Source organism: Triticum urartu, chromosome 7, assembly GCF_003073215.2.
Source record: "Triticum urartu cultivar G1812 chromosome 7, Tu2.1, whole genome shotgun sequence".
In the NCBI taxonomy this organism is placed as follows: domain Eukaryota; kingdom Viridiplantae; phylum Streptophyta; class Magnoliopsida; order Poales; family Poaceae; genus Triticum; species Triticum urartu.
Window position 1 is genome coordinate 417,086,843 of NC_053028.1, and position 15,764 is coordinate 417,102,606.

The window sequence follows — 15,764 nt, forward strand, 5'->3', positions numbered from 1 at the left end:
TGGGCGACAGAGCTCTCCACCAGTACGGCGCCTTAACTAGGTGCCACTCCGCCCCCGAGCTGGAATCCACAACCAGCGGCTCGAGTGAAGGCGCCTGCGGCAGCTCGGGGCTCAAGGAAGCAGCAGCCCGCGACTCCATCTGCGCAGCATTGAAGGGGAGTGTGATGAAAAGCTACATCAGAACTGATTACAGTATTATTTTTGGGGTCATCTAAACATTGTCTGGTGTCCTTGCCTGTGTGTTTCTGTGGGCAGGGCAAAGACCTGGATCTACAACAATGGTATCTTATGATCCTACCATCAAGAAACTATACGAATTTTCCTGTACCATAACTGATCACGCGCAGTTTAGGTTCAGTTCTTGTAACTTTGCACTTTCTTAGCACACTTCTTCTAAGACAAAATGGGTGTTGGAGAGAAAAACAAGACTTACCAGGTTCATTTAAAAAAATATAGGATTTGTGGTCCCTTTTTTTTTCAAGAAACTTGTTCATCTGGCATCCGGGTTCAAGTCCTGGATTTGGCATGGGTGTGCATTTACCTTATTTATTTCAGATTTTTTTTACAATATTCGTTCAATGGCCGACTAAGAGTTGTCGGTGATTTCGGCAATCTTAAGTTTTGACCTGGTAAGTCTTGGAGATTAAGTGCCGTCTAAGAGTTGTCAGTGATTTCGTTCGGTGATTGGGGGTTCAGTGATTTCGGCACTTAACCTCCAATCTAACGTTTCGGCAGTCTTAAGTCTCCGCCGATGGAGAGATATTCTTAGGGCCCTCTCGGTGTGACGGCATCCATCATCGTTTGGCCAGGCACAGGTGACTATGTCAAGGGGATGCCGGAACGTGTTAAATAAAAAGAAGAACAAAATCGATAATGGGAGCAACAATATAGTAGGCATGGTGATGACTCAAGAGGATAACGACGCACACCGTGTTTTTTAAAGTATCACGAAGCAAAGGAAACATCACATGATAACCAAAGGTTCACTCAAATATCATTCGTATAATCATAGGGACCGATATGGTTGTCCACGGTTCCGCTATCGGTCATTGAACAACGTTGTTTCGTTCATGTCTATGATTTATCGAACCTACGGGGTCACAAGCTTAAGGTAATCACAATCCTCTGAGTGTTAGTAGCATGGGAATGATGACAATATATTTGTGGAATTGTTTCATTAATATCCAGAATAGTTCTGAGAGGTTCCGGAAGTGTTTCGGGGTCACTGGAAGGGTTTCAGTGAATATCGGGTAATACCGGGTATTACCGATAAATAATATATAGGTGGAAAATGTTCCCGGAGATGTTTATATATATATATATATATATATATATATAGGACAAGGCTATTCTGTTACTAGTAATAGAATATTATTCTGTTACCCCTAGCCACTATAAGTGTGTGATCTGTAGTTTCCACAAAACCCACCAACCCTGTCGATGCCCCACCTCCACCTCATCTCTCTGGCTCCCGTCGGCGCCCAACTCCCACCTTCTCCCCCGTCTCCGGCCGCCCCCCATCCCCACCTTCTTCTCCTGTCTCAGGCCACCGCCCAACCCCCACCTTCTCCACCATCTCTGGCCGCCGCCCCATCCCCACCTTCTTCCCTGTCTCAGGCCACCGCCCAACCCCCACCTTCTCCACCATCTCCGGTCGCCGCCCCATCCCCACCTTCTTCCCCAAATCCGCCCGCCGCCCCGCCTCCACCATCTTCGGGCCTCAGGAAGCCGCATGTGCCCGCCCCCCGGACATGGCGCCCGCGGCCAACCTCCTGGATCTCGCCCATGGTTGCAGGGGCCCGGCGCGGCGGGGAAGTGTGGAGGCGCAAGATGCTCCACGACCGAGGTAGGCGCACCCCGGTGCTCGCCATGGCTGAAGACGGCCTCCAACCCGTGGGCCCAAAGCAGCCAATCTTGCCGCTTCACCTAGGTATGCGCCAAGACCCGCCGCACTCGATGCTCCCTACTCCCATAGCTGTCCTTAGTTCAACCCCATGGCGTCAAGATGGTCGAGTTAGTCGCGAGCAGCAGTCCGCCGCCGTGCGCCGCCCCTAGCACCACGCCGCTCGGGCACCTGCTCAATTGAAGAAACCAGTCACTTTCAATCAAAGTGTCCCGTTTTGCTCCTGCAGTCCACCGTACCTACAAAACTAGATTTTTATCTGCAAAATCAGTTCATCGTACCTAGAACAATCAGTTCGGTCCATCTCCTGATTCTGAAAATGTGAATCTTGTTTACTACCAAATTGATGCTCTGTAGTTCACCATGTATATATGTCATCAGTTCAAAAAAACATACATAAAAAGTTCAATTGTATGTGTTAAAACCCAGTTTGGTTTTATACTATATGTCAGATTATTACAAAGTACGATAAAATATTTTGCTCATGTGGCTGTAAGCTCTAACTATATGGCAACAAAAAGAGAACAAGTAGGAAGTATTGTTGTTTCCATATTGTTAAGTTCAGTATGTATTCCGTTTTCAGTACGTAAACAAACACACATGATATTTATAAGAGCAAAACTTACAAATGGAAATCTATAAGTTCAACTACATATTTTGCAAAAATTGAAATATAAAAATTACACCAGTTCAATGACAGAAAAATATTAGTTCGAAAATATATATGCAGGAGGTTGGGAGCAAAAAAAATTGTAATTTTGCTCAGTTCAAAGATTGGAAGAAAAAAATGTAGCTAGTGGTTACGAGGTGTCAAAAGATGAACATTTTCTGCTCAAATTAAGTTTACATCAGAGATATAGCCATTGTTGTATGTTGGTGTCATGCTTGTTTATGTGTTGACTAGCAGATCAATATATATGCATGTTGTTTGCTTTTGACATGGTAAACATAAACTATTGGTACAAATTCAAGTTCCTATATCACAAAAGTTCATTGACAAAAAACATATCAGTTCAATGGATACGTTGTATCTGTTTATCACATATACTTGCGAAAGAGTTCAAAATTTTCTTCCCTCTTGGAAATTACATGTGATTTTTCATTTCTTTTTGGGCAATACAAACAACAATAACTCATTAGGCTTGTATGGCTGAATTTCTTTTCATTTGCTCGTATAACTGGAATGCATCTTTGCTTGTATTATCTCTTGTAACACTAAGATATATATTTTTATGTTGGCATGTCTTTAGGTGCGCCCTAGCCGATCACAGCCACTGCCGCAGGCCGTTCAACGCCACCTCCGCAGGCCGTTCATCCCAAAAAAACAATCTGGATCCTGCTGGTTCCCACCAGCAACGCTCGTTCGAGCATGTTGTCGCTCTCCTGCTGCAGCGTGGCTCAGCTACTGCACTTGGTGGAGGTTAGAGCCTTTCCTCTAGTTTCCTATAGTTTTGAACTTCATGGATCCTTAGTGCCTGAAAACAATGAACTTGCTGATCCTTCCTTCCTCCGTTCACAGTACATGAATTGGACTGACGAGAAGATGGATTCTTGGTATATAAAAGCCTGCTAGAGGAGTCACAGGGTTGAGGACCTCCTGCTTAACAGTACAACTTCTTGTTTTGTGGCCGGTCACTCAAGGAGCTGAGTGCAGGCCGCAGTAAGTACATGAGTACTAATATTAGGATATGTGTGGTCCCAGTAAGTATATGAGTACTAATTAGCAAGTTTGATGAAAATCTCAGCTTGTACTGATACATTCCAAAAAAGTGTTGTGTGTTTTCAGGAAAAAACAACTGATGTCGTCGGCCGTTCTTTGCCATCTACTAAAGGTCAACTTTCGTCATCTCATCCTCGTATCTCCGTATATGTTCAACTGCTTCTTGCTTGAGTGTTCGCAAAACAAGACAAATTATATCATCTTTTCTGTTTGTATGTATTTGGTTGAACTATTTAAATTTTTGAGTGAAGTTCAAACTTCTCGATATGTGAAGGTTGAATTAGGTTCAGTTTTGTATGTAAGTGGTTCAGCCAATTTTTTCTGCTACTAAAACAAATCATTTGACAGGGAGTTCAAACTTGCTGTACAGGAAAGTGCACATCCTATTTCCCACTCTTTTTCTAGTTTTGATCGCACAAACATTTAAAATAAAATGTTCCATCGATAAGTTCACACACTACCGTCTCAAAAGTTCAGGCGTTCTTTTCCTTAAAGTTCATATATTTAAAAAAAAACCCACCACATTTGGAGTACTCTTTAGTTAAATTTTTTAAAAAGAAAAAACATACTGAACAGCAAGGACAGTTCAACAAGAAGACTTGTAGTAGTTCATCAGTATGTATCCATTAGAAAAAATCCAGTTATGATGTTAGTCTTGGTATTGATCTTTTTCAGAATATCGAGTAAATAAGAAACTTTGGCATGCCAATGGGACCTTTTCAGTAAGTGCTTTGACTACAACTGATGGTAGTTGGTATTCTGTGACGTAGTGCTCAGCAACAGGAGGGTGAGGATCTTCATCTCGTCAGTACAACTACACCATCCACCGCCGTTCATGAGAAGAGCTACGTGCAGGCCACTCCGTGCTCTGCCTTGGATTTTTCAATGATCAGGTTGTCATCGTCCTACCCCACGACAATCGTACTGGTTCATGCGCCATTGTCGTCGGTCTTTCTTCGGCTGGATATAGGGAGTGGCCCCAGGGAGCCCCTTCATCAGTGGTTCATTGGTCTCTCAAGTATGAAGGTGAGCTTCATAATAGAGTAGCTAGACCTATCTGCCTTCCATTTTATGAATTTTGCTGGGAGCTAGAAGTAACTATATGGAGAAAGTTGCCATCTCCGTTTACCTAAACATGCATAACACGTGTGATGCTATCGAATTCTTGGGTCCTTGTGCAGAAAAATCATCAGTTCACGCTTCAAAATCCTGTAAGTTTAGATATATCACTAAATAGGGTCGGAGAAAAAAATCTGTAAGTTTGGTGTGTGTGCGGCTACAATATTGAATTTCTTGTGAAATCATACTAGTACTGATGAATATCGAGTTGATTGAAAAATGTAGTTGATTCTTGAGACCCTTACTAATGTCCTTCTACATATAGAAGTTGTGCCTGATAGCCATACACGACTTTCTCTCTGTTGTGATGCTTGCTTGTGCAAATTTCTTAGAACCTGTTTGGGTGATATATTTAGACTACTCTTTTGTTCAAATGAAATCTCTCACCACTTTCTTTTCTATTTGTTAATTCTTGTAGTGCATAATCAATGCAGATGTGTTGTTTTGTCGTGAAGATTTTGCCAGTAAACTATGCAAAAAAGAAATTAGAAGTACCAAAATGTTCAACTTGCAAACTAGTGGTAGTTCTATAATGCAACATGCATCAAATAAAAAATAGCAACCATGCGTTGAAGCAAGAAATCACGTCTGGTTTTCCTAGTTCAGTACATGAACTATCCTCAGTTTGTGAAAAATACATATAACAATATGGTGTGTGTGTGTGTGCAATGCAGTATATGTGTCGATCTTTTTTTGTTGATATATGTTAGTAGTTGATCCATACAACATACATGATGATTATATTTTGCAATTATGTCTTGCACACAGCTTGGTTTTGTCTATAGTAAATTTTTTGATCGGAAATTGTGATCTAAGTGGTTTTTCATATAGGTGCATCTAATGAAGTGCAGGTCACTTCTGATGTGCCAAATGGCGCGTGTGTGCGTGTTGTGGGCTTGTCGTGTGCGTCCGCTAGTGCATGCATGGGTGCCTCCTGTGGCATGCGAGCATGTGTGCTGATGTTGATACCTAAACTAAATGGTTTCCAAGATATGTACTGCAAGGAAAAATTCATCAGTACTAGTGTGCCCTTTATGCGGTAAGTCCTGCAGGCTGCAACTACATTCCTTCCATGTATGGTCCTCCTCACCAGATGTTATGAAGAATACATCTTTCTAATACAAACTTTTCAAAAGTTTCTTTTTGAACTTCTCCTGGTTAATATACATGAACTTGATTATCCTTTTAACATGTACTTATATCAGCTTGTGGGGTTCTTTTTAAAACTAATCTCTTGAACTTTTTAAAAGAATGTTCCATAAATGTTTGTGATCATTTCTTGTAAGTATTCATGTGGACTTTAAAACAATGACTGTTCTTGTAGGAGGTTTGAAGATCATCGTGGAGCAAGTTGAAGAGATTAGTTTCGTGGAAATAAATGTGATCTTTTGGTCAGGATTTTGCATGATCCATAGCCATCGGTGGCAACAGGCGAGCAGTTCAAGGCCTACTGCGTGAGTCGTCCATTGTCTTCTATGCGTGAGCTTGTTGTCTCTACACATATAGCATCAGAGTATCTCCTCCCCTTGCCGCACACACATGACGGGCGGTCAAGCTAGTGTTGTTTGCGATTACTGGTCATGACTCTTACGTTGTCATTGGACAAAGAATTTCATTTTCCTTAACACTCGGTAAGGAAAATGATCGTTCAACTTGAATTATGTTTTGGACTGATTGTTCAAGTTCTTTCGTATAGAAGATTCAGAAAGTTTTGTTCCTGAAAATGCACTTATTTGGAGTATGCCAATATATATGTATTTCTGAATTTCGCTCTTGAATAACAGTTCAACATGTATTACGCCATCAATTCATAATGGAAAGGCAGCAAACAGTTCGATACTTGTGTGTTAAAAATGTAACAATATAGAGAAACTTTCGGAGTGGTTTGATGCAATAAATCGCATCAGTACTGACTTGGATCCGTTCTTGCCTATAATGCATTGAAAAATCAATTTTTTTGCCTTCGTTAAGGCTTGAGAAGCATGCATCTCATCTATAATACGCTTTGGCATTTGGTCGATGATATTTATTTCATCCTTCATCACTGATCTTGAGGAGGAGATTCATTTGTGCATTTCTATATTCATTGTGTAAATCTGTTGATTTTTAATGTTTTAGGGATTTCGGGAGAGTGGAGACCTAGAAGAGCACTTTCAGGCGTTATTGGCCATGACAATAAATGACCAAGAAGAGCACTTTCAATAGTCAAGGAAGACAACAACAACAACAACAACAACGAAAAAATGCAACGATGCATCATGCTGACATTGATGAAAAGCTATGATTTTGTGCTCCTGTTTGTTATTATGTCAATGAGAAAGCAATACTTCTTTTCTCCAGGTTCCGTGTTTTAATTGGTGAGGGATAAACAAATTTTCCTATTCAAGTGGAAGCTCCCAGTATATGATGGATGTGGGAGTTATTTTTACATTCACTATTCGGTGCTTCTTTTTTATGTAATGTTTTATGTTTTCAAGTGCTCGGTGAAAATTTATGTTCCTAGTAGTTCATGTATTATTGCCTAAGGAGTTCATGTGTTACTGGCTAGTAAGTAAACCTATTAATCACTCTCTCAAGTGTGATGAAAAAAATGGGCAGTAAATTGATGAAAAAATATCATCAAGTTCAAAACACGCCGAGACACGCGACAGCCACCCCAGTTCGGGCATAGTAAGTACCTCAGTATGAGTTAAAAATGGTGGTCCGCTCGGAATAAAAGAAATGGTAGAAATTCAAATTGTAAAGTTCAAGCAAAAAAAGAAACCGCATGAAAATCCTGCTTAGTAAGTACCTCAGTACAAGTCGTAAAATGAGAGAAGTTCAGAACAACGTTGTTAAAAAAATGTTGAGTTAAAAAAGGAAACAAAACAAACACATTTTCTTTTTGAATAAAATATCATTCAGTTCGATGATACAAACCATACAAGTACAGGGGCGACGATACAGTAAACCGTTGAAAACTTACGAGAAAAATATTACCAAAAAATAGAGCAAAGTCTAATTAGTGAAAACACGCTTAGTACAAACCCATGCAAGCATCAGTACAAGTACCCTTTTTCGGAACCATTCAAAATTACTCTACAAAAAATAGCTCAGTACAAACATACATATATATCAGTACGACTACTCTGTTTTTCACACTAGAAAACAACAGGATCCATCATGCCGTATTCAAAATTACTCTTAAACGGTTGCGAAGTAGAGAAAACGTTCAACATGACTATGTTTCGCATTTTCGGTAGCTATCCAACGGTAAACATGAAGTCTCCAATAAGTTCTACAGCTGCAAAAGGAGGAGAATAGTTCTGTCAGTGAGCACATACTCAGAATGTCTGGGTACCACAAACCAACTTGTGACGCTCCCGATTTGACCGTACACTAATCATACACGCAAATATGTACGACCAAGATCAGGGACTCATGGGAAGATATCACAACACAACTCTAGACACAAATTGAAACAATACAAGCCAGGGTCCTCGAGGGCTCGAATACATAAGCTCGAAAACACAAGAGTCAGTGGAAGCAATAATATCTGAGTAAAAACATAAGTTCAACAAGTTTGCCTTAAAAAGGCTAGCACAAAAGTAGCAAGATCGAAAAGGCAAGGCCTCCTGCCTGGGACCTCCTAACTACTCCTTGAAGCCAAACTCCACGTAGAATCATCCTCGGGATCCTCTGGCTCCTGGACTCCATCATATGATCGCAATAACCAGGAAAGGGGGAAAAGAAGTAGCAAAGCAACCGTGAGTACTCATCCAAAGTACTCGCAAGCAAGGATCTACACTACATATGCATTGGTATCAATGAAATGGGTAGTATCTGTGGACTGAACTGTAGAGTGCCAGAATAAGAGGGGGAAAGCTAGTCCTATCAAAGACTACGCTTCTGGCAGCCACCATATTGAAGCATATAGAAGAGAGTAGCTGGTAAGTTAACCAAGTATCAACGTATAGCATAATCCTACCTGGTGATCCTCTCCTCGTTGCCCTGTGAGAGAGCGATCACTGGGTTGTATCTGACACTTGGAAGGGTGTGTTTTATTAAGTATCCGGTTCTAGTTGTCATAAGGTCGGAATACAACTCCGGGTCGTCCTTTTACCGAGGGAGATGGCTATTCGAACAGATAAACTTCTCTGCAGGGGTGCACCACATTACCCAAAACGCTCAATCCCTCTGGCTGGGCACACTTTCCTGGGTCATACCCGGCCTCGGAAGATCAACATGTCACAGCCCTACCTAGGCATAACAGAGAGGTCAGCACGCCGGTCTAAATCCTATGCGCGTAGGGGTCTAGGACCATTGCCCATTGCACACTTGCACATTTCTTACGCGGTCGGTGAGCAGACCTAGCAACCTCCATTACAAAGGAAGTTGCGTTACACGGTCCAACCGGACGCGCGCCGCTCAGTCGCTGACGTCAAGAAGGCTTCGGCTGATACCACGACGTTGATTGCCCATAATTGTTCCCGCGTAGTTGGTTAGTGCATATAGGCCAGTGGCCAGACTCGGATCAAATATCCAGATCTCGTTAAGCGTGTTATTTGAAGTATCCGTGAACGCCGACCAGGGACCAGGCCCACCTGTCTCTTAGGTGGTCACAACCTGCCCTGTCGCTCCTCCACAAAGTAACCACCAGGGGGCTGTCGGGAACCCAGGCCTATCACTACCTGGATGGAACCAGCCCCTACAGTCCCCATCTCCGAACAGTAACATAGGTAATGTAAAAGTATATAGTATATGTACCCATGATCACCTCCCGAAGTGATCACGGCCCAGTAGTATAGCATGGCAGACAGACAAGAGTGTAAGTCCACTGATGATAAACTAGCAACCTATACTAAGCATTTAGGATTGCAGGTAAATGTGTCAACAGTAGTAACAAGGACAGGCTATGCAGCAGTATAGGATCAAACCAATGAAACATTAACACTACTCTAATGCGAGCAGTAGAGAGAAAATAGTAGGCGATATCGGGATGAACAAGGGGGGTTGGCTTGCCTGGTTGCTCTGGCAAGAAGGAGGAGGAGTCGTCGATGTAGTCGATCACGGGGGTATCGACAGCGGTCTCGGGGTCTACCGGAAAGAAGTAACGGAGGGGGAACACAATAAATAACAAATCATCACAAAGCATAACATGGCAATACGCGATGCTAGGGGTTGACCTAACGCAGTAGTAGGCAATATCGGCAAAGGGAGGAAACATCCGGGAAAGTATTTCTAGTGGTTCGCGTTTTCGGACAAATGGACCAGAGGGGGAAGGTTGCAGGTTTGCTATGCTAGGGATGCGTGGCGAACGAATGGACTGTGTACTCGGATTTGTCTCATCGTTCTGAGCAACTTTCATGTATAAAACATTTTCATCCGAGCTACAGTTAAATTTCTATGTTTTTCTAAAGTTTTCATCATTTTCTAAAAAATTTGGATTTTTTATTTAGTTTAATCCGAATTGACCAAGTCAATTTGACTAGTCAAAAGGGTAGGTGTGGCCCACATGTCATAGACTCTTTACCTAAACAAATAAATAAAACAAACCTAATTAAAAGGGGCCACATGTCATCGGTACATGGACTAATCTAACCACTAATACCATCTAGTCTAAACAAAGTAGGGGCTAGTCCCAGCGGCCATGGCCAAGCTGACCACTTGCATTGGGCACGCACGCATGCACTGGAGTCCACAGCTGCAACGGCCTGCAACGGCATCAGCAGGCAGTAGCAAAGGGACGAGACTTGCCTGCTCCCCGCTTGTGCGCCCATCCGTGCTCCCGCATACGTGGCTTGATTTGATTGGAACAAAATAAGGCCCGACCCCACCCCCTTAAAATCAGGGGGGAGATGATTAGATTAGAAAAGAAAAAGAAAAAAAGGCAGCCGTAGGATGAGGTGGGAGCACGAATGGGAGCATGGAGAGGGAGCAGGCAAGCCGGATCCGTAGCAAAGAGCACCAGCAGCAACAAAGCAGCGGCGGACAGGCTGCGGGCAACAACAGCAGAGCAGCAAAGTCGCAGCGGCAGCACCGGCGCTAGAAGGTAGCAGGAGTGGTAGCAGCAACCATCGATAGCAAGCAGGAGCGGCAGCAGGTAAGAGGAGCAGCGGCCAAAAAAAGAGCAGCAGCAAGCAGACACAAGGAGCAGCAGTTGCTCGGGCAAGGCCATGCGCACGCGGAGGCGCGACCGTGAGCGGCGCTGGCGCAGGGCAGGCAGCGGCCGCGCGCCTGGGTGCGGTTAGGAAGCGGAGCGCGCGGCCAGATGCAGTCGGACATGAACAGGGGCGCGGCTGAGCATGGCTACGCCATGAAATTTCGGGCACGGCAGGGAGAGCAGCCTACGGCATCAGATCGAAGGGGAAAATAGGGGGAGATGGAGGGGAAGTTCATCATGAGGCCGGAGGAGCAGACGACAAGGCCTCGGGCGGTCGGAGCGGTGCGGATCGATGGCGAGATGGCGGTGGCCGGACGAAGAAGACGATGACGACATTGGCGACTGATGACCCACAAGTGTAGGGGATCTATCGTAGTCCTTTCGATAAGTAAGAGTGTTGAACCCAATGAGGAGCAGAAGGAAATGATAAGCGGTTTCCAGCAAGGTATTCTCTGCAAGTACTGAAATAAGTGGTAACAGATAGTTTTGTGATAGGATAATTTGTAACGAGCAACAAGTAACAAAAGTAAATAAAGTGCAGCAAGGTGGCCCAATCCTTTTGTAGAAAAGGACAAGCCTGGACAAACTCTTATATGATGTAAATCGCTCCGGAGGACACATGGGAATAGCAACCCATCATCTACTTATTACTTCCCAATGCCTTTCTCTAGGCCCAAACAATGGTGAAGTGTCATGTAGTCGACGTTCACATAACACCACTAGAGGAGAGATAACATACATCTCATCAAAATATCGAACGAATACCAAATTCACATGACTACTAATAGCAAGACTTCTCCCATGTCCTCAGGAACAAAAGTAACTACTCACAAAGCATAAACATGTTCATAATCAGAGGGGTATTAATGTGCATATAGGATCTGAACATATGATCTTCCACCAACTAAACCAACTAGCATCAACTACAAGGAGTAATTAACACTACTAGCAACCTACTAGCACCAATCCCGGACTTGGAGACAAGAATTGGATACAAGAGGTAAACTAGGGTTTTGAGATGACATGGTGCTGATGAAGATGTTGATGGAGATTGCCCTCTCCCGATGAGAGGAGCGTTGGTGATGATGATGGCGATGATTTCCCCCTCCGGGAGGGAAGTTTCCCCGGCAGAACAGCCCCGCCAGAACCCTAGATTGGCTCCGCCAAGGTTCCGCCTCGTGGCGGCAGAGTTTCGTCCGAGAGGATGGCTTATGATTATTTTTCCATCGAAAGAGTCCATATAGCAGAAGATGGTCACCGGAGGGCCACCATGGGGCCCACGAGGTAGGGGCGCGCCCAGGGGGGTAGGGCGCGCCCCCACCCTCGTGGGCAGGGTGTGCCCCCCTGGTGAAGTTCTTTCGCTCAATGTTTTTTATATATTTGGAAAACATCATCCGTGAAGTTTCAGGACTTTTGGAGCTGTGCAGAATAGGTCTCTAATATTTGCTCCTTTTTCAGCCCAGAATCCCAGCTGTTGGCATTCTCCCTCTTTATGTAAACCTTGTAAAATAAGAGAGAATAGGCATAAGTATTGTGACATAATGTGTAATAACAACCCATAATGCAATAAATATTGATATAAAAGCATGATGCAAAATGGAAGTATCAACTCCCCCAAGCTTAGACCTCGCTTGTCCTCAAGCGAAAAGCCAAAATCGAAAAATATGTCCACATGTTTAGAGATGAAGGTGTCGATAAAAATAAAATACGGACATGAGGGCATCATGATCATTCTTAGAGCAACAACTTATATAATTCTTGTCATATGATATCTTATGCTAGAGTAATAATTCAATCACAATATCAAGTATGAATCGTAAACTTCATTGAAAACTAACAAACTATAATCTCAGTCATTAAAGCAATTGCAATTTATCATAACATAGGAAAGAGTCAATGTATAAGAGCTTTTCAGCAAGTCCACATACTCAACTATCATATAATCTTTCACAATTGCTGACACTCATACAATACTTATGGGTATGGAGTTTTAATCGGACACAGAGAAAGATAGGGGCTTATAGTTTTTGCCTCCCAACGTTTTACCTCAAGGGTAATGTCAACAGTAATAGTTCATGAAAACCCACATCCAATTAGCCATATATACCAGGATCTTTCCAACATATTGTGCTTGCCAAAGGATAAAATGTAAAAAGGAAGGGTGAAGATCACCATGACTCTTTTGCAGTATAGGAGATAAAAGTAAAAGATAGGCCCTTCGCGGAGGGAAGCATAGGTTGTCATGCGCTTTTATGGTTGGATGCACAAAATCCTAATGCGAAAGAATGTCAATTTATATTGCCACTTGTGATATGGACCTTTATTATGCAGTCTGTCGCTTTTATTACTTCCATATCACACGATCGTATAAAGCTTATTCCTTCCACACCAATCAATCATACATATTTAGAGAGCAATTTTTATTGCTTTCACCGATGACAACTTACTTGATGGATCTTACTCAATCCATAGGTAGGTATGGTGGACTCTCATGGCAAAACTGGTTTAAGGGTATTTGGAAGCACAAGTAGTATCTCTACTTGGTGCAATGAATTTGGCTAGCATGAGGGGGGAAGGCAAGCTCAACATGTTGGAGGATCCAAGACAATATAATTTATCTCAGATGTAAGAAAACATAACCCATTACGTTGTGTTCCTTGTCCAATGTCAACTCTTTAGCATGTCATATTTTAATGAGTGCTCACAATCATAAAAGATGTCCAAGATAGTATATTTATATGTGAAGACCTCTCTTTCTTTATTACTTCCTATTAATTGCACCGATGACCAAAACTATGTTTGTCAACCCTCAATAACTTTTATTCATCATACTCTTTCTATGTGAGCTCATTACTCTCCATAAGAGTCACATGATCTCTTTGTTTATTTTTATTTATTTCTCTTTTCTTTTATTCACTTGGGATCATGGCAAAAATAATCAAGCCCTTGACTCAACACTAATCTTTATTATATAGCTCACGGACTCGATTACATAGAAGGATAATAAAGCAAAACTCACAACTAGATCATACTAAGGATTTTTATTCTACTAGATCAAGGTATTACCAAAGGGATCAAACTAAGAAAAACGGTAAAGATAAAAGTGATGGTGATATGATACCGGGGCACTCCCCCAAGCTTGGCAGTTGCCAAGTGGAGTGCCCATACCCATGTAGTTATGTCTCTCTTTTCGGGGATGGTGATGTGATGTTCTTGGCGATGATGCCCCTCAGGATATGATTCTCCTCCTCAAGCTTGTTGACTTGCTGCTTGAGGTCCATTATTTCCTTCCGGAGCTTTCCTGTAATAGCCAAAGCTCCCTGCACCCAAGGGTGCTGCATAGCTGCGGGAGAACCAGTGACACTCTTTTTCATATTCTCATAAGAAAGAAATCTGACATTGGAAGGGATAACCGAGTTTGGAATAGCTGAGCTCTGCAGTTCTCCCATTGTGAATCCAGCTTGGAGGCGGGAAGTGACTTCTTGATCCCCCATGGCATCTATCCTCATCAAATCAGCCTCCATCTCTTCCTCTGTTGCTGGCCCAAAGTGGTCAGCATTGTTGTTTGCCCTTGGTTCCGGTGCCGGATGAGACACCCGGCTCTCCCTGACTGACTCTTGAGAAGACATCTTGCTCTAATGTGCACCAGCAACAGCTCGAAACAAACACAAGAGATTTTTGCGTGATAAGGGAGTCAAAACCCCCGGGAGATTATATAATGAATTTTTACAGACTAAAATACATGTCGTGTACGAAAACGGAGTCCGGAGAGCACACGAGGTGCCCACGAGGTAGGGGGGGCACGCCCAGTAGGGCAGGGCACGCCCTCCACCCTCGTGTCCTTTCCGGACTGCTGCTTATTTTTCTATTTTTCTAAATATTCCAAAATGGAGAAATATTGCCTTAAAAATTATTTTGGAGTCGGTTTACTTACCGTACAACACACCTATTCCTTTTTGGAGTCTGAAACATTCCGGAAAGTGTCCTTTATGTATTCCTCCGGGGTTACGGTTTCAATAACATTGGTTTCAACATTTATGGGATTACCTGAGATATAATGTTTGATTCTTTGACTGTTCACCACCTTTGGATTTGTGCCTTTGAAGTTGTTGATTTTAATGGCACCGGAACGGCAGACCTCCTCGATAACGTAAGGGCCTTCCCATTTAGAGAGAAGTTTTCCTGCAAAAAATCTTAGACGAGAGTTGTATAGCAATACATAATCACCTACATTAAACTCATGCTTTTGTATTCTTTTATCATGCCACCTTTTAACTTTTTCTTTAAACAACTTAGCATTTTTGTAGGCTTGGGTTCTCCATTCATCAAGTGAGCTAATATCAAATACCTCTTCTCACTGGCAAGTTTAAAATCATAATTAAGTTCTTTAATAGCCCAATAAGCCTTGTGTTCTAGTTCAAGAGGTAAGTGACATGCCTTTCCATAGACCATTTTGTATGGAGACATACCCATAGGATATGCAGTTCTATAGGCCCATAATGCATCATCAAGTTTCTTGGACCAATTCTTTCTGGACCTATTAACAGTCTTTTGCAAAATTAATTTGAGTTCTCTATTACTCAATTCTACTTGACCACTAGACTGAGGGTGATAAGTAGATGCAATTCTATGATTAACATCATATTTAGCAAGCATTTTATGGAAAGCACCATGAATAAAATGTGAGCCACCATCAGTCATTAAATATCTAGGGACTCCAAACCTTGGAAAAATAACTTCTTTAAGCATTTTAATAGAAGTGTTATGATCAGCACTACTAGTTGGAATAGCTTCTACCCACTTAGTAACGTAATCAACAGCAACTAAAATATGTGTATAACCATTAGAGGAAGGAAAAGGTCCCATATAGTCAAAGCCCC

At 42.5% G+C, this 15,764-nt stretch overlaps 1 protein-coding gene across 6 annotated transcripts; it reads left to right on the forward strand.

The window, feature by feature from the left end:
* Positions 1-1,434: 1,434 nt before the first annotated feature.
* Positions 1,435-6,976, forward strand: LOC125522177. Of its 6 annotated transcripts, none has more exons than XR_007289653.1 (8): positions 1,435-1,930; positions 3,154-3,323; positions 3,423-3,604; positions 3,674-3,735; positions 4,394-4,649; positions 5,574-5,781; positions 6,067-6,373; positions 6,861-6,976. XR_007289653.1 is itself a non-coding variant. In XM_048687264.1 (7 exons), the coding sequence occupies exons 3-7, from the start codon at positions 3,592-3,594 to the stop codon at positions 6,095-6,097; spliced, it is 543 nt and encodes a 180-aa protein (XP_048543221.1). In that variant the 5' UTR covers positions 1,435-1,930; positions 3,154-3,323; positions 3,423-3,591; the 3' UTR covers positions 6,098-6,581. The 6 variants fall into 6 exon arrangements, 1 of the variants encoding a protein (XP_048543221.1); XR_007289652.1 differs by having other exon boundaries at positions 6,067-6,196; XR_007289651.1 differs by lacking the exon at positions 6,861-6,976 and having other exon boundaries at positions 6,067-6,581.
* Positions 6,977-15,764: the final 8,788 nt, after the last annotated feature.